General features: G+C 54.6%; 1 protein-coding gene across 1 annotated transcript in view; it reads left to right on the top strand.

Moving 5' to 3' along the window:
* SCUBE3 (signal peptide, CUB domain and EGF like domain containing 3) overlaps positions 1 to 17,689 on the top strand; it is a 52,349-nt gene that overhangs the window by 7,396 nt on the left and 27,264 nt on the right. The window contains exons 2-3 of the mRNA XM_055819637.1: positions 15,125 to 15,247; positions 16,257 to 16,382. Coding sequence (XP_055675612.1) covers positions 15,125 to 15,247; positions 16,257 to 16,382 — 249 coding nt within the window. The remainder of the gene's footprint in view (positions 1 to 15,124; positions 15,248 to 16,256; positions 16,383 to 17,689) is intronic.

The raw sequence follows: 17,689 nt of genomic DNA, 5'->3' as shown, positions 1-17,689 counted from the left end.
TGTGTTCCAACAACTTATGTCAGAAATGCGTTTCAGGCCTCAGCCTGAACTCTGAGCTTGATTTTACCTGTGTGGGACATAAAATGCATTTAAAATAAAACACCTGCTCCAAAGCTATGCCTGGGGTGAACTGGAAGCAGACGCACAGAGCATTGCTGAGTCCCTCTGGGGTGTGATTCAGCGCACCCCAAAAGACTCCTTTTGACTTCAGTAGCTGTGAGACCTATTATCAGGGTATCTTCGATGGGAAATAACAATTAACAGAGTTTTAAAGAGTGATTTATTGCTTTCCTTTCTACCCAAAGTCCCTTCCTGCTCCATCCACATCCCGACTATCTGCCACTTGACATACACATGCACATGGAAAAGCAGGACGAGATAAAAGCCATACGGAGCGTGCAGCCAGCCCGCCAGTGGCGCGGGGTCCGACTCACCAGCAGCAACGACACCGGTGTAATTATACGTGCTCTAGTACGATTTCCCAGTAATTATTCTGGAATAAAAGCCTGCCTATTTCTGTAAGAGCTTATGTCACTTGGAAAGCTCTTATAAATTCAGCTGGAAAAAGGGACCCTTATTCTGGGATAAGTGTGGTTAGTGGTTAGCTGGGAACGGGGCTATTCCTGGCGCTGCCATCGACTTTCCCGGTGACGCTGGGTAAGTCACCTCACCTCAGCGTGTGTCACCTTCTCCTGCTGCAAACTGGGAATTACAAACAAGGGCTTTCTCCGCACGCAGCGTTTTGGGAGGCTTTGTGACACTGGAAAAAAGGTGTCACAGGGTGACAGGCAGTCATTTAGTGGGACTCAGTGCTTTTTTACCCACCTTGGAGGCATCTTGATAAAATTGTAGGTTGGGGAAATGAGGGATGTAGCCAGGAGCTGGTGATGGGGACTGGCTGAGTCGCTGGAGCCTGGGATGTTGGCGTATGACTGGGAATACAGTGTTTTCCTCTCCATTTTTAAAAATAGTCTATTCTGTTCCAAGTTGTAGACCACACCCCTCGTTAGGGCATCGAAACGTCTCAACTGCTGTTTTCTTGAGCCAGCTCCTTCCAGCGTGCAGCGGTGGGGTACAGTACCAGCATCAATCACCCCAATGCAGGCTGCTCTGGATGCAGCGAAGAGGTCGGATCCTGCCCTGGACTGGCAGCATTGTGCCTCTGGTCCTCGTGGACCAGAGGGGAAGGGAAATCTCTTGATTCGCAGCATTGTGGCCTCTTCTTCCTCCAGTATCCCTGCCTGATGCAATAGCTGCTTCTGCAATCCCTAAGGTCCTTTATGGTCCATTACTTCTCAGCGGCTTCTGGTGCAGCCTCAGAAAACCCTTTTATCCCAAGCATCATGCAAAAATACATGCGGTCAGAGCTGAAGATGCGGCTCATTCATAGCATATGGCATTAAATTCATGCTGGAAACAGGGAAGTCTAGTTTCAAAGCTTTTTTCATTTGCATGGATAGCACAAGGTGGCTCACAAGCCAGAATTTGTCCACTTTGCCGAAGCGGGCACTGCCCATGGAGCGGATGGACCAATGTGCTGATGCCAAGAGGTGAAAGGAGAGTCTGCCCTGGCGCATTCCCACGACCTCCGTCCCTGCGTGAGCACTGGAGCGGGGCTCACTGCTGCTCTGAATTGGGCTCGAGCCAAGGAGGCAGAGGGGAAAAAGCTTTTTACAGCCCATTAGTGCTCCCCAGAGCTATTCAGCCCCTCTTGTAATAAAAGTGGTGGAAGCCACAGAAACATTACGGCTGGTCTGCAGAAGATGCCAGTCTGCAGAAAATGCCAGCTCGCCTCCTGGCTCCATGTCCCTTCCCAGTGGCTTCACTGGAGCTGCTGACCCTCCCGGCAGCCCCGGCTGCTGGAATTCCCTCCGGGAATGCAATAACAAGCTGGCAAGGGCTGGTCCCCCGGCCGCCCCGAGCTCCCTCGGCAAAATGTACATGGGAGGGTTCCAAGTGCAAATGTGTGTGTGCTAATGGGAAATGAATTGCCTCTTGCCCCGAAGCCTTGCAGCTTGAGGAAAACAACGCAGGGTCTAGGAATGACCTCATATCGCCTCCCAGGGAATGTTTTGCCAGATGAAGGGGGGAGAGGCAGCATCAAGACAGCACAATGTATGTATCTCTCTCCCTGTGTAAACATCTCTGTAGCTGCAGAAACCTCTTAAAACCCCGAATGAGAGGAGAACAGCTGCTTTGATCTGTGGATGTGGTTGTTATTTTCTAAGTGCGGATACGTTCTTTTTTTAATTTTGCTTCAAATTAAAAAAATGCCTGTTGTGATCTTTTGCTTTTATTTCTTGGCTAGGGACCGGAGCAGGGTGCAGTAAATTTTCATTACTCCCCATGTAACCGTTTCAGCATGGTTGACAATTCCTTGCCGGCTCTTCAGCGTCGCAGCACAATGGACCGAATCTTCTGGCCCTACATGAAGCCAAAGCAAATGGATTTTGCCCAGAAGTGCACGACGGGGAGTGGAGGCAGCGGGGAGGAGAGTCCTGCCACCTCCTTCCCTGCCTGAAATGCACGCGTGCACACACACACATGCGTGTGCACACGAGGCTCAGGCTGGCAGGGTTGTCCCAACGCCTTTGAAGGGCTCCGGAGAGGGCTCCCAGGGATGGATCCGTGCCAGCCCCACGCCGTGGCAGCAGGAGCTGGTAAGGAGCCATTCGGGGCCGAAACACCGGGCTGTCTTGCAGGTGATTTAAGTGTGATTCATGGCCCTCCCTCCAGACTCCCTGTGTGATCTCAGGAATCTCCATCTGCCTGTCTTTCCCCATCTGCGTGCCGGGCAGGGGGACAGCTCTGCGCTCACAGGGGCACCGCAGCATGCACAACCCTGGGACCTCCATCAGCTCTTCTTTGCTCAACCAGGGGGCATGCTTTTGGAAGAAAGTAAGATTATATATTTTATTAGGGAATTTCTGAACATCACCAGCTCGCCCCAACCCTGCTGCTTTGCTGTGGTGCTTCACAACCCCGTTGGAGGCGCGAGACATGGAGCTCAGCCCCTTCGCTCCCTGTGACATCAGCAATGCTGCTGTCAGAGGACCTGCCTTCAAACGTGAGATCCACCCCCCCAGTGTAAGGCACTGGTTTAACTGGGAGCACTTGGCTGGAGATCTGTCCCTCCTGAGGCAGTCCAGGCGTGTGCGAGACGTTTGCTCGTCCCCCTGTGCCATCACGTGGCTGCCCGGTGTTTTGGCGTTTTGATTACATACGATACTGTGTATTTAAGGCTGGTTTATGGGTGTTTATACTAATGCGTAAACCTGTAATTTAGAAGCTCGGTTATAAATCAACATTGCTGAAGATCTTGTCCCTTGTGCCTTGAGATCGGTCTCCAGATTTAGAAGACAGGTTAGAGGGGGGTGGGGTGGGGAAAGGAGGACTGTTTAGTTTTTGTCTGGTTATGGTGATAAAGGATCACAGGATGGGATGTGAGCATGTCCCGCTCATAGGTGCGGCAGCTGGACACAGGGATCCACCAGCGTAAGTGAGCAGAGAGTTTCCATTTTGACTCTTACAGCAGCCGTAAGAGAGACTTGTGTTTACACAGCAGATCCCAGCCCCGAAAGAAATGCGGTGCCACGGCTGCCGAGCCGATGCTTGTGGGAGGATGGTGGCATCCCATGAGCAACATTCTCTGCTTGTGCCAGGACATGGCTGTAAGGACCAGAGCCCCTTCCTGCTCAGCACCGCACACAAAGAGGAGCGAGCAGCTTTCATCCCCAGGAGCTCCTGGCACAGGCTGGGGCTGGCAGGAGAGCCAGGAGACATCACATTCCCTCTGGTGGGTCGTGGTCCTCTCCTGATACATCCTAATGATGACACCTCTGCATTCATGTTTTTATACAGAAGATTTGTTTATAACTTTAATAATTTTTGCACCTTTTCCCCTTTCCAGGCTACCCTAGAGCCTGGCTGTTCTGGGGATGGTTTTACATTACTGGTTTGATTCAATAGCATAGGGAGATGTGCTGTGAGGTATTGGGGCTGGTTGTGTCCGTGCAAGTGCTCTTCCGCTGGATTTCATACCCAAGTGGGCTATGGCAGAGCCAGTTGTCCCTGTTGAGAAGCCCCTTTGAGCTGTGGTGGGCTGGAAGCTGCCTCACCCTGAGCTGCCAGCCCAAGCAGACAAGAGCTGTGCAGACTCTCCTGGCTCCGGGTTCCCCTGTGGCCACCATGTGAACGTGCATTTGAATGTTGGAGATTTGTGTTGGGTGTAACGGGCATGTCTGTGCATCTGTCCTTCGGCTGATGCCAGCCCTCCTGCTCCTCTGGAGAGGAGTGAGTTCCTGCATGAGTTTAGGACCCCGATGCTTTGCGTGGGGCACCCACTGGCAGCAAGCAGAGCTGTGTGGGTGCAGGATGGCTCTGCAGGATGGGGAGAAAGAGCCTTGCCCTTGGCCTCTGCCTTTGGAAAGACCTGGTGTGTGGGTGAGCTCCTGGTTCCCATGCGTGCTGCTCTCCTGGGCTGGCCGCGCTGCATCTGACCTGGCTAAAGCAGACCTGCTCTCGTGAACCTCCACCCTTGGGGACGGTCCCTGTCCCATGAAAGCACCCCAAGGGCTGTGGGTTTTTGTAGGAAAAGCCTAACTAGACCCAGGCACTGCTCTGCATCCTCCTGCCCGGCGTCTGTCCCTCCCCTCCTCTCTGCAGCAAGGCAACAGCGGGTGCCTTGGCTTGGCTGGATGTTTTCCATCACCTCCAGCCCCTTTTATTGTATCTCTAAGGGTTATTAGGACAAAAGGGGATACGAGGGGCTGCAGGGGCACCGTGGCAGGCTGGGAGGACCCCATGGGCAGGATGATCCCATGGACAGGATGATCCCGTGGGCAGGGGGTTCATGGGACCTCACGTCCCTGGACAGGTGGAACCACTGCCACACCGTCCTCCGGGCCCACTCGGGCTCCCAGCCTCATCCCCCGCTGCAGTTCCCTGGCTGGCAATGCCTCTCCTGGCTCAGGGAGCAGAAACACCCTGGAAAAGAGACAGTGCCAGTGGCTCCCAGCGCTGGGATGGTCACGGGGTGTGGCAGAGGGTCCCCCTGCACCCCCAGGCTGGAAGAGGCTCCTGCAAGCAAACAAAAAAACCCACCCTGAATATTTCAGAAAGGTCTTTTTCTTCCCCCCTCCACCCTTATTTCCAGTCCCCCCCTCCCAATTCTCCCTTGCCAGCAGCATTGCTCCCCTCTGGTCCTGTTTTCCACCAGCCCAGCACCCCAACAGCCGCCAAGCCCAGCCAGGTCGTGCTATCTGCAAAGTCTTTTTTATTTTCATTTTTTTTCCCCTTTGATATCTATTTTTCCTTCCCCTTTTCTTTTCCACCCAGTGCCTTTTCCCATGCCATACGCCTCCCCCAGCTCCCCCCTCCCCTGGCCACCACCCCAAGCCCTCGGCCGGCCGAGGGGCTGCGAGGTGCGGGGTGGGTCTGGGGGTTGCGGGGGGCTTTGCATTGATGCATTGATCGCCCATGGTCTCCGCCTGACCTCCCTGCTCCCAGGGAAGCAGTCTCCATGGCTACTGGCCCTTCTCCTCCAGCGCAGACTGTAAATTCCTGCAGGCAAAGCCCAGCCTTGGGGGTGCGAGGGGGGGAGCCGGGAAGGAGTAACCAAAGCCAAATAGAAAGAAAGAAAGGCTGGGAGAAAGGCTGGGAGAAAAAGGGCGTTGCTTGGATGGGGCTCTCCTTTCCACTCCCCTTTCTCAGGTCCCCAGCACCAGGGCAAGGCGCCTGCTTCCCCCCTCCAGCGCTGCTGCTCCTGCTGCTGCTGCTCTCTTGCAAAACTGGAATTGGCTGGGATTATTTAAGGGAAGAGAAAAAAAAAAAAAAAAAAAAAAAAAGGAGAAGGGATCAGAGCAGCCGCCAGAGAGAGGGCGGTAGAGTCCACTTTCCTCCAACTGCCCTGGGTCTCCTTCCCTCACTCTCTCCTCTTTAGCAACACCAAGAGCCCCAAACTGAACCCAGAGCAGCTTTTTCCATCAGTTCAGTTCCCTTCCCTCCCTCTGTCTCACACACGGCAAGAAGAGAGCCCCTTCCTCCTCTTGGTTTCCCTTCGCATGCTCAGCCTCTTGTTTCCTTTAAAGCACTAGAAATCCCCCCTTCTTGCCCCCACCCCTCCATGCAGACTGGGATTGCAATGGGAGCTTTGCAGATTGCTGGATTTTCCATCCTTTTCTTTCTCCTCCACTCTGGAAACACGCTGGCAAATAAAGCCAGTCAAGGTAAGAGAAAATCTTCCCAGCTTGAAGGTTTGCTGTTTGATGTGTGGGTTAGGCAGCCGGACCTCCTCTTTAGGTTTGGGATTTTATACGCAGGCTGGAGAAATTAGCAGCAATAACAACAAATAGTGGAGGGGGGTTTAAACGCTGCTTGCAGATATTCTTGCCTACTGCCTTTGATTGGGATTGGGTTTTTGTAAACTCTTGAATGAGTTGCATTTCTTGCACTTTTTTTTTTTTTTTTATGGTTTGGACTCTTATCTGGAGACAGGGGGGTGCAGAGGCAGAAAATTGGGGTGGGCAAACCAGTCTGCACCCATCATAGGGAAAATGTTGCTGTTTGGAGGGGCCTGGGGGGGCTTTGCTGGTTTTGGGGTGGCGGTGTCTGTGGGATGGGGATAACACCCCCGGCGGTGCGGGAGAGGAGGGCTCCGTTGGGGCTGGGCTGCAGGGAAGGGACGGCGGAGCGGGTGTCTAATGCGGGGAGGTCGCATCTGCGTTTGTGTGTTTTACACAGGCGCGGGTTGAATCTCAAATGTTGTGCTATAGGGCTGGAAAACTTCGGGTAGGTGAACACAGCCAAGCCTGAAAAAGACGGGAGCTCTTTCCCTATCTCTAGAAAAGAGAGGTATGTCCCATCGTTATCAACTTCAGGCTTTTCTGTTTCACCACCCCCGTATCGAGCCAGAGTTTCCCCTTCACAAATGTACACACGTAGCTTTATGTATGGTCTATCTATACCTTAGGTTTTCTGTAGCACCTCTATATTTAGCTCAGATTTTTTTCTATACACACACGCAGGAGTGCGCGCGCACACACAAACACACACAGCCCTATGTGCATGATCCTGTTGGCTGTCTTAAAGGGGTTTTTTCTCCTTAATTCACCACTATCTATACAATCTGTTGGTTTTTCTCTCCCCCCCCCCCCCCTCCCCTTTCCATAGCGCTTAACAGTATGTAAGATTTATCAAAACCAGCTTTGGCTCTTGCTATTGTAGTAGCTGCATGTTTATGCGTACGGCGAGATTAAATAGAGTGTGAATGAAATATAGGAGCACAGGATACATTTAAAGATCTCTTGTCGGCGTATTTCAGCCACGCGCGTGGTTGCCCTGAGCCCTGTCACCGACAAAGTTAGAAGGAATTTCAAGGCTATTGTCTTATCTGCCTTAAAGTGTTTTTAAAACAATAGGCAACTTTTCAGGCGGGCAGTCTGGGCAAGCACGGGGAGATTTTCCAGGGCAAAGGTTTGGTAAGAAAGCAACGTAAGGCTTTATGATTTAGGCATAGAAAGGAATGCTTAGGTTTTTATCCCCCCTCAAATTATCTTGAGTGTATGCATTGCTTTCATTTCTTATCATAATATTTATTTATTAAGGCCTTTTGGTTTCCAGTTCCATTTAAGCCTGAGCCAGAATTGCATTAAAATAGCAAAGTAAAATTCCATCGTGCAGAGACTTGACAGATCCCTTCGGGGAAGGAGAGGGGTGGAGTGGGGGTGGAGAGAGGTGAGCTCAATCCTGCGCCGGGGTACATCACCCGCCATATGCCCAGGACGGTGCTGGCTCCTCCCGGCCCCTGGCAAAGGCACCGAGCAGACCCAGGGGGGAGTCTGGCCACTCTGCAGTCCGGGGGGTTGTGATAGGGAGTTAATCCTTGCAGCTGCTGCTGGGGGTTCTCTGGGTGGTGAGGGGGGGTGGCTGCTGAGGGGTGAAGGCTGGTGCCCGCAGGGATGCGAGGGCTCTGGGCAGGGTTGGACCCGCTCCTCTTTGGATGGGGCTGAACTCGTGGACCCGGCATCACCGATGGCAGATAAAAACGGTGCTTTTGCTAGTAACCGACTATCACCCATTTTTCCGCGTGTATAAGCGTCACTGAGTTCTTCGAAGCCACCCTTGCACCTGGGGCATGCTTCTAGGCTATTTCTGAAAAGCATCAGGCATCGCCTCCACATCTGCGAGGTGATGCCCCAAGGATGGGGTGCACATCACCCCTCCGCCCTGACCGAAGCCTTTGCCCTTTCAGGGGACAGCCGCCCTTGCCAGGTGACTGTCACAGGCTGGGGACGGCTCCTGTGCTGTTGGATGGACTTGTTTTGCTGTAATAACATAGCACCATGGGTAGAGCTTGCTGACTCGTTTCTCGCGCTGAATTATCACAGAAAGTTTGGTCTGTAGGGAAGGAAGGATTTAGCAGAGCCACCCGCCGGGCCCAGAGAGTGTCTGTCAGAGGACCTGGCTCTCTGGGGGTTTATTGGGGGGCTTGGTTTAGGGCTAGGAAAGCTTTCAAGAGGAGAACTGACAATATAAGTCCAAATAAACCCAGAGAGACGCCCGACGTGTTCATCTGGGATGAGGTCTCCCTGTGGTCCCCATGCCAAGCTGCCCCAACGGACCCAAGCTGCTGCCGACCCCATGGCTCCCCTGGTTTTTGGACAGGTAATGCCACCCCCAGTGCCACCCCATCATCCATCTCACAGCCTGGTGGGCAGAAGAACCGGTGCCCTTGCCCATTGTCTGCTGGCACCGGTCCCTTACCATGCCCTGGGGAGGATGGAGCCCAAGGGCTGGCAGATTTGCACCCTTCTCTCCTACCAGGCACCACTCAGATCCAGCCTTGCCCCCCATAACTGGGGACACGTCCCAGGATTCACCACTTCTTCCTGCAACCGAATTGTGCATCTCCTCGGATGCTGCCAGGAAAACGGGGCCGAGAGGGAGATGCAGCGTCACCCCGGGGGACCTCAGCACCCCACCTTGCAGCCCCTTGGCACTCCCGCAGCCACAGTCACCCACCCAGTGCAGGGTCCTGAGTGGGACCACGGCCCCAGCACAGTTCGGTGGTCACCTGTGGGTAACACCAGCCCTTTTGGCTGGTGCTGTGCGGCTGCCCCAGGACGGAGCTGGGTTCGGTGGATGCACCTGCAGAGCCTACGCTGCCAGGGATAATTTTTTTCTCTTTTAATATTTTTTTTTAAGGAGTCTAAAATTTTCCAATTGCAGCGTGGAGATGCTGTTTGATTCCCCTCCCATCTCTGCCGAACCTCCTCCCCCTTGGCCTCTGCTTTCCTCCCTCTCATGCATTCACAGTGTGCGACTGTTGTGCCTGTCCCCTCCACCCCTCTGAAATATGAAATGTAAAACTGTAAGCATTTCAACATACAGCAGTTCAAAGGAGATCTTTGACTGAGGGCGTCTAACATGCCTGTACCGAGATTAAAAAGGGGAGGGGGGGGTAGGAAGGAGGGAAGAAGACTTTTTTTGTAACTGCCAACAGGAGTATAAATATTCAGACACCTTGAGTCTTCCAGAGCGGAGATGTATTGCTGTCTCCAAACTGCTCAGGACTCAGGAGTTTTTGCTTTTTTTTTCTTTTATATAGATTTTTCCTTTGCAGATGGTCACACTGGAGTAATCCATTTAGGAAAAAAATATGCATGAATAACCTTAACCTTCACTTTCAAAATTATAAGTCCCCCGAGAGGCTTTAGGAGAAGCCTGGGATGGCAAATAAAGTTTGCTCTGTCTCGCGGTGCTGGAGGAAGCCCGGCCGGCTGCGTTTTGGCGAGGCCGTCTTCCCCGCTGGAGATCTTGCGATTGTTGCTCCCAAAGCTGAAAACAAACACATTTTTTTAAGGCAAGGCTTGGTCAGCCTGAGAAGCCAAAGGAGCAACAACAGCAGTGACGATTCCCCAGGGAGATGAACATGCTGATAGTGTGGAGCATCAAACCCTCCTTGGAGAAATCACTGCTGAATTGAGCCGAAGCGACCAGGGTTGGCACAAGGAGGTGGGCTGGGGATGGAGGGAGCATTGCCAGCCTAGGGGATGCAGGATCTGCTGGTGGTGGATCCTGGGATCCATCAGAATAATCGTGGCTGGTGCAGGGGATGGGGACCTCAACCCGACTGCCCTTGTGGGAGTGGGAAATGATGAGGGGGGAGGAGGGGAGAAAGCCCCTTCTGGGGTGTTGCCAGCTTTGAGGAAGCAAAACCCAGGCAAGGGATGTAGAGTAAGGTCCAGATATGGGGGTATGGGGCCACCAGGCTGGGAACCCCCCAAAGGTCCTTGCTGCTACTTGTGCATCCTTGTCCTTCAGCAGTGCTCCGTTGTTCTGCAGGGCCAAGTGCTGTAGCTCTTATCTCCTGGATCCCACCTGCTTTCGGGAGAGCCGGGTGGATGTGTGGGACATTGTGGGGCTGGTACAGGGGTCCCCATCATGCAGTACGATGCAAACATTCCCTCTGACCCGACCCAAGCGTGTGTACCCCCGCAGGGACCGCTGGCATGGCATCCCTGGCACGGCATCCCCGGTACGGCATCCCTGGCATGGCAACAAGCCATCACCGAGCACCTGGGTTAGGATCTTGAGTTCAGATGACACAACTTTGGCCAATTTGCAAAAAGCCACTCCGCAGAGCATCTTCCTCCCCTCTCGCCAGCCCTCCCTGTGGGATGCCACTGCCCGCAGCCGTGCCCTGCACCCGTCTCGCCACACGAGTCACCCTCGCAAGCTCCCCGGGTGAACAAATGATTAATAAACTGCACCACAGTGTCTGAGGTGGTTATTAATACCCTGGTAAAAAGAGCTACTGAAGTTATAAAGCTTTAATTTGGCATTAAGGCCGAGTGGAAACTCCGCGTGTCTGCCAACAGCTACACACACATCCCTATACAGACAGGCTGTTAATATATATGCCTATATAAAAATAAAGAATAAAATTAATTTGAAAGAAAAAGCTGAAGCGCTTGCAGAAGAGAGAAAAAGGATGGTGGTTTTGTTTGTTTAGGGGGTTTCTGGCAGGTTTTCTCTGCCCTGTCTCGTCCCCCTCCCCAAATTTATTGGGATTTTCAGCCTATGGATAAAACCATCTTGTATTATTATTTAAAAAAAAAACAACAAAATAAGGAAGTGAGGAAAGAGCCTCAATCCAGGCTCTAAAAATATACGAGCTGTTGCTTTATCCCCCCACTCACTTCATGTTTCGCTGGCGGCGTGACACCGCAGAGCAGGGCACAAATATGGGACCTGGGTGCCCGCAGGCTCTGCCACCGCCTCCCGCACCGGCCTTGGTCACAGCCCTTCGCCTCGCCAGTGGGTGCACGCCAGTCCCGGGGGGTTGGTTGTCCCCCTGCTTTTGGCACGCTCGAAATGGCAGTGGCGTTGAAACCGTCTGCCTCCGCTGCCTTTGAAATGGAGAATAAAGCTGCAGCTGGAGCGGAACGGGGCCCAACAGCCAGCGCTGGAAAATCCCACCCACAACGGAATAAAAAACATTGCCCGAAGCGCGGGGCGAGCGCCACAGCCTCCTGCCCTTTGCCGCAAACCCCCCGGCGTGGTGTGGCGGCGATGCCGAGGATGCTCTTGCCCTCTGACGGGCCCTAATTAGCCCCAAAGCGCAGCAGGACGGGGAGGTGGGGCTGGGCAGGGAGCGGGAACCGCTGGACGTGGGCAAGACCTTGGGTCCCTGGCAGCACTTGGCGTCTTCAGCAAAATTAAAGTTCCTGCCTGGCACAAAATCCCCCAGTTCTGGGGATTTGGGGCATGATGCACCGAGTTGTGCCAGCCAGTTTGGCTCACTTCAGGCAACTTTGGGCAAAAAGGGGCATCTAATTATTTGTGCAAGAAGGGGAGCAAGGGGCTGTAGGGATGCAGGGATGCAGGCAGTCCTGCCTGGCAAACCCCTCAAAAAACCCCACCAGGATTCAGAACTTGGACTTCAAAAGGTCCCTGCGAGCAGGGCAACGGGCCGGGCAAACCCCAGCGAGGAGTGTGCAAGAGCAGAAAGGGATGGGAACATCAATAAGGATTTTTTTTAAAAAAAACCTGCTCTTTGCTTGGCTTGAAAATGAAATCCCTCGCACCTTGGCGGCAGCTGGGAGCACCTGCAGCACGGCTGCAGGCATTTTTTGGGGTGGAGAAAATTCTCCTGCGGGAAAAGTGGGCTGTCCCAATGGCAAACCTTCCCTTTCGTGGGAAAATGCCGCTTGTCTTGACAAAAAAGCAAGAATTTAGTTTTTCAGAGGGCTGTTTTTCAATTCACTACATCATTGCTGAAGGATACCTCTTAGGAGCCAAAATTTCAGCATTCTGAAATTAGGATCTTTGCCAATCTTGGGATGGCTCCTGGAGTGCTGAAGAGGGTATTTATTCACTCTTCCCACACACACACACACACTTTCTTCCCCTTTTTTTCCTTTTTTTTTTATAATCCTGTAACCTTTCAGAATGTGTCCAGCTTTGGAAAAATTACAGAGTGGCAAATTTATAATGTTTTCTTTTGTACTTTTGCTGCTGTGTAATCTTTCCAAAGTTAGAGAAGTTTTGAAGTTACAGAATGGAAAGAAAAAAAAAAAGATAGAAAAAAATAATAATACATGTGCGAGTGGGAAAGGCATGGCATTGTGTTCTGCCGTGCAGACACTGTTCATTGTCTTGAGCTTGAGGGCACAGGAGAAAAAAGAAATAGAAAATAAAACCCCCCAAAAAGTGAGATTTCTGGCAAGAGGCTGGAAAAATTTCAATGATGTGAGGTCTGATGGATGCTTCATGTTTTGGGTGGTTTTAAGGGCAGGAGATGGGTGTCGAGGGATGGTCTGTACTGTCTGGGTGCTGGCTCTCACCTGGACGTCAGGGTGGGTGCCTGGGTGCTGGGACCCGGCAGCTCTCCCCTTGGCACCGCTGACTCGAAGCATCGAGATGTGATTTATAATGCAGGGGGGAGGCGCTGAGGGGGTCTCCAAACCATGTGGGGTCAGGACCAGCATTTGCAGATTCAGGCGATCTTGGACTCGGCATCAGCGTCGCTGCTGTCACATCGCTGCCTGCAAAGTGGCGAGTGCTCCGTGTCCCCCATGCGTGTCCTCCCACCGGTGCCGCATCCCACCCAAAACCCCAGCGAGGGGTGCTGGAGCCAGAGGCAAAGCTGCTGCAGGCTGTGATGCCGCACTCACCGGTGATGGAGCCACTTTTGCCGATGACGAAAGGCTTTTTAAGCCTGAAAACGTGGTTGGGAAGGAGTGAGCTCTGCACTCCTGTGGCTTTGGCAGGTTTTTTCCACCAGTGATTATTTGCACACACTTTTCAGTCTGTAGGACAGGGCCTTTGCAGGTGGGTCAGGGGTGCGGTGGGGCAGCCGTGCCCCAGGGTGGGGATGGGGTTTGCAGCCAAATGTGCGGTTTGGCTGGGGAGGAACCAACCCAGAGCCACGCTCAGCTCCCCGAAGGGACAACAGCCCCCACCGAGTCCCCACGGGAACGCTGGCACAGGGTGGGCTGCGAGCTTCTCCCCGGGGATGCCATCTGGTGCTGGGGTGGTCGCACCGTGGTGGCAGCGTGGCTGGTGCCAGGGGTGCTGGAGGTGACAGTGCTGGCTAGGAGAGGGGTGCCAGTCCCCCGTGCAATCCCTCCGTCACCCCCACCGCAGTGGGTCAGCCTCCAGCTGGTGATTAATGGCCCAAGGGAGGCCGTGGTGGCCGCGGGCCATGGCTAATGTCAAATAACAAATATGAATGCGGGCTGTAAATATTTATACAATGTGCAGGCACGTGCCGCCTCCCTGGTGCAAAGTCAAAGCTCTCCTGCCCCTGGCCGGGTGACTCACATCTCCCAGCAAAAAACCACCGGGGTGGCCGGCAAAGGGCTCAGGCCAGCGCTCCTGTGGCCGTGGCCCCCCTCTTGGAGGGGCTGGTGGGGCTGCTGCCCGCCTGCGGCTTGCAGGGATGTTTCATGTCTTTGAGGAGTTCCTGGAGCTCTTCACTTCTTGGGCCTGCTGAAAAACAGCTTTTTAAAGGCAGCTGAGAGCTTTGCAGCCTGCGGCTCCTCTTTATGGGGTACAGGGATGCTGGAGGGACCCTCAGATCCTCCTTCCCTGGTGAGACCCTCCCCATCCCGAGGGGAGGCAGTGGAGATGGACCCCCCCAGGAGCAGCACTGATGCTCCCCATGTGTCTGGGGAGTTAGATGAGGGAGCCTGGGGTGCTGTGGGAGCCCTGCCCATACCTGAGGGGCTGCAGGTGATGCTCAGCCACCGCCTCCCCCACCCCGGGGAGCCCCAGCTGCCTTACACCACTGCCAGGCATTGACAGCCGGAGAGGGGGATGTGCCCGCTCTGGGGCACCCCGCCTCCCTTATTGCCTGCGTGGGGAAGGCAGAGGGCAGCCAGGTGAGCAGCCTCTTGCTCAAAAACCTCCAGCCCACGGCCTCCTGCCATGCCAAACCCTCAGGCATCACCACCTGAGGCCATCACCAGCGTGCAGTGCCCTGGATGTGATGCTCTGGGTACCACAGCGCTGCATCCTGCCTAAGTGGCTAAGGGGCAAAGGGGGATGGGGGGGACGTGGATTTTGGCTGTGTCCCCAAGGAAGCCTTGATGTTTTTCCCAGTTCTCCCTCCTGCTTCCCGCTCCCGGCTCCCAGGTTTATTTAGTGCGGTCCCTGCTAATTCATGCACATTCCTCTGCGCCTAAGAATAGAAAGCGATGACGATTATTTGGGTGACTGGTCGGCTCAGGAAGCGGCTAATTGGAGACAGAGACTTTCACCTCTGCCTGGGCTGGCTCCAGCCTGGACTACGGGCACCGGAGCAGTGTTTCCTATCATCAGACACATGAAGGGGTCAGGGAGTCTCAGGGTGGCTTGTACGAGAGTGGGGACACAGGTTGTGCTGTTCGGGAGTGTGTCCCACAGCGAGCCCATCACCCGTTGCGTCAGGGCTGGGTCCAGCGAAGCCACTAAGGAGCACAGCACCAGCGTGGCTCCTTCGAGCCTTTCTGGTTCGTGGGCCAGTTGAAGAGCCAGAGGGCTACTTGGTTTCATCACCTGGGGTGGTGGCTCCTGTGGGGAGATGGGGTAGAGCTCCCCCCAGCTCTCTCCATCGCCCCCCCTGCCTCTCCCCTTGCAGATGTGGATGAGTGCGTGGAGGGCACCGACAACTGCCACATCGATGCCATCTGCCAGAACACCCCCAAGTCCTACAAGTGCATCTGCAAGTCCGGCTACACAGGCGATGGGAAGCACTGCAAAGGTAGGCACGCCGCCGCAGCCCCAGCCCCTCCGCCTGCCACAGCCCCAGTGGATCGCCAGTGATGTCCCCGGCCCTTGCAAAAAGGCTTCTTGTTTACCCCAGCCCATTGCTAAACCTTTTATTCCCCTTTTCTGCCCCAAAATCCTGGCTTCGTGACCCTGCATGGCGTGGGGATGGAGGAGAATGTGACTGTCCTTGCTGGTGGTGGTGGCAGCCGTCATGGTCCCTCCCCTGCTCTGCAAAGAGCTGTATTTGCAGACAGGGGCTGCCCAGTCCCAGGGTGGGGCGGGTCACCTGGGGCTTGTTTTAAACAAAGTTGAACTTTTTTTCCTGCAGGATTTCCAACCCAGAGGCTGCAGAACTGGGTTAGCAGATAAAACATGAGAAGCTTAGAAATAAGATATAGGATAGAAATGATATAGATATCGATGTAGATGTAGATGTAGATATAGGTGTAGAAGTAGGTGTAAATGTAGATATAAATGTAGATGTAAATGTAGATATAGATAGAGGTATATGCAGCTGAGTAGGGCATGGAAAGAAAACGGGCTCCTGGGAGGAACAGCAGTGAGAAAGCAGGAATGGGGCAGGGGAAAAATTCCCGGCTGTGCTAGGAGTGGGTCCGGGGTCGGGATGGGCTGAGTACAAATAACAGAGGGATTAAAGCGCGCTCCAGGCACAGCAAGGCTTCGCCATGGAGACCAGCTGCTCTGCCCACGACCCTTGGGGAATCCCGTGTGAGTCCCAGCATGCTGCCCTGTGCGAGGCTCTAAGACAGCAGGTTAGCTGGAAGTCCAGGGTCTAGACTGGGGAGGGTAGGCATGCTCTCGCAGGGTGTGGAGGGATGCTGTAGGTGATAACGGAGCTGGGGACCTGCTGAAATAAGCAGAGACCCCAGGGTACAATGTCAGCTGGGATGCAACCATGCTGGAGATGGGGAGCAGCACCGGTGCAGCGGGTTGGCTGTGCTCAGCAGCCCTGCAGCTCTCCTCCCCTCCTCTCTCCCTAGATGTCGACGAGTGCGAGCGAGAAGACAATGCAGGCTGCGTCCACGAGTGCGTGAACATCCCCGGCAACTATCGCTGTACCTGCTACGATGGCTTCCGCCTGGCACACGACGGCCACAACTGCCTGGGTGAGGGATGGGCTCCCGGCGGGATGCCAGCGTCTCACAGCCACTTGACAGCTCTGGCACCTTGGGAGCAGCCTGCTGGCTTTCTTTGCCAGGCACCTCCCGAGCTCTGACCCCGCCAGACTCTTTGCCAGGGGACCATGGTGGCACTGCAGAGCACCAAGCCAGCTGCAGACATGTCCCACGCCACAATGGCTTGCCGGGGGCAGGATTGTGACCCATTGCACAGCAGTGATGCCAAGGGAAGATGCTCCATGCTGGGAGAAAATCTTGCTCCATGGGTCCATCCATAGACTGGGGGAGGCCAGGGTGAGGCGAGGCTGGGAGGGTTGGGTTTGGGGATGCTGGGCACGAGCCACAGCCTCCCCACAGCCGCATCCTGCTGCGGCCAGCAGCCGGGCAGCAGCTCTGCTCTGCTGCCGGAGGCAGGACCAGCCGGTGGGGCTCACCCAGGCCCTGCTGCTCGCTCAGCTCGTGCTTGAGGTCAGCCCTGCACCTGCCAAAATAGATGAGTTAATAGCAAATATGGTGGGGATGGGAACCAGCGAAGGGACTGGGTAAATAATCCCTGGGCCAAGACAAATCCAGCATGTGCCTACGGAGCAGCCATGCATCCTCCCCGCCACTTCCCACTGCCCCAAGCTCCATCCGGCCGTGGCAGAGTCGATGCTCCCAGCAGACCCCCGGGGCCAGCCGGGCTGCCCGCGCCCCGGCACCCGCTTCCTCCCGCAGCACCCACGGGTGGGATCGCCAGGGCACAGGGCCGCCTGCCTTCCCTCCGCTTGCAGCTCATGGTATTTTCTAATTAGTGTCTGCAGAGGGGTCATTAATGAGCTCATCATTGGGAGGAGGAGGAGGGGGAAGGGATTATGGACACATACGCTTTGCATTAACCACCATCACCAGGATCTGTGCAGCCTCCTCGGGGAGGGGGGAGATTTACACAGCTGGGAGGAGGCGCGGGCGGGCGGCTCTGCCTTCCTCTCCCGCAGGAGGATGAGCCCAAGAAGAAGAAAGGAAAGCCGGGCTCAGTGAGCCACAGACGTCATGTGTTTACAGAGTTGGGTGGGAGGGGAGAGAGGTGGCTGGGGAGCAGCTGGGTGAGGGGGCACCTTGGCGGGGCAGCCCTGGCTCCCCCCTTGAGCCTTTCCTCAGGCTCATCCCAGAATCTCAGCCACGTTGCTTTGCCGTAGGGATGGTGCAGGTTTATCCCTTCAAGCCCATTTTACAGATGAGGATGCTGAGACCTCATGCTGAGATGGGATGGCTCAGCAGCTGATCTTGGGGGGCAGCAGGGATGAACCGTGGTG

Source organism: Falco peregrinus, chromosome 16 (genome assembly GCF_023634155.1).
Source record: "Falco peregrinus isolate bFalPer1 chromosome 16, bFalPer1.pri, whole genome shotgun sequence".
Taxonomy (NCBI): domain Eukaryota; kingdom Metazoa; phylum Chordata; class Aves; order Falconiformes; family Falconidae; genus Falco; species Falco peregrinus.
This window is presented reverse-complemented; position numbering and strand designations above follow the sequence as displayed.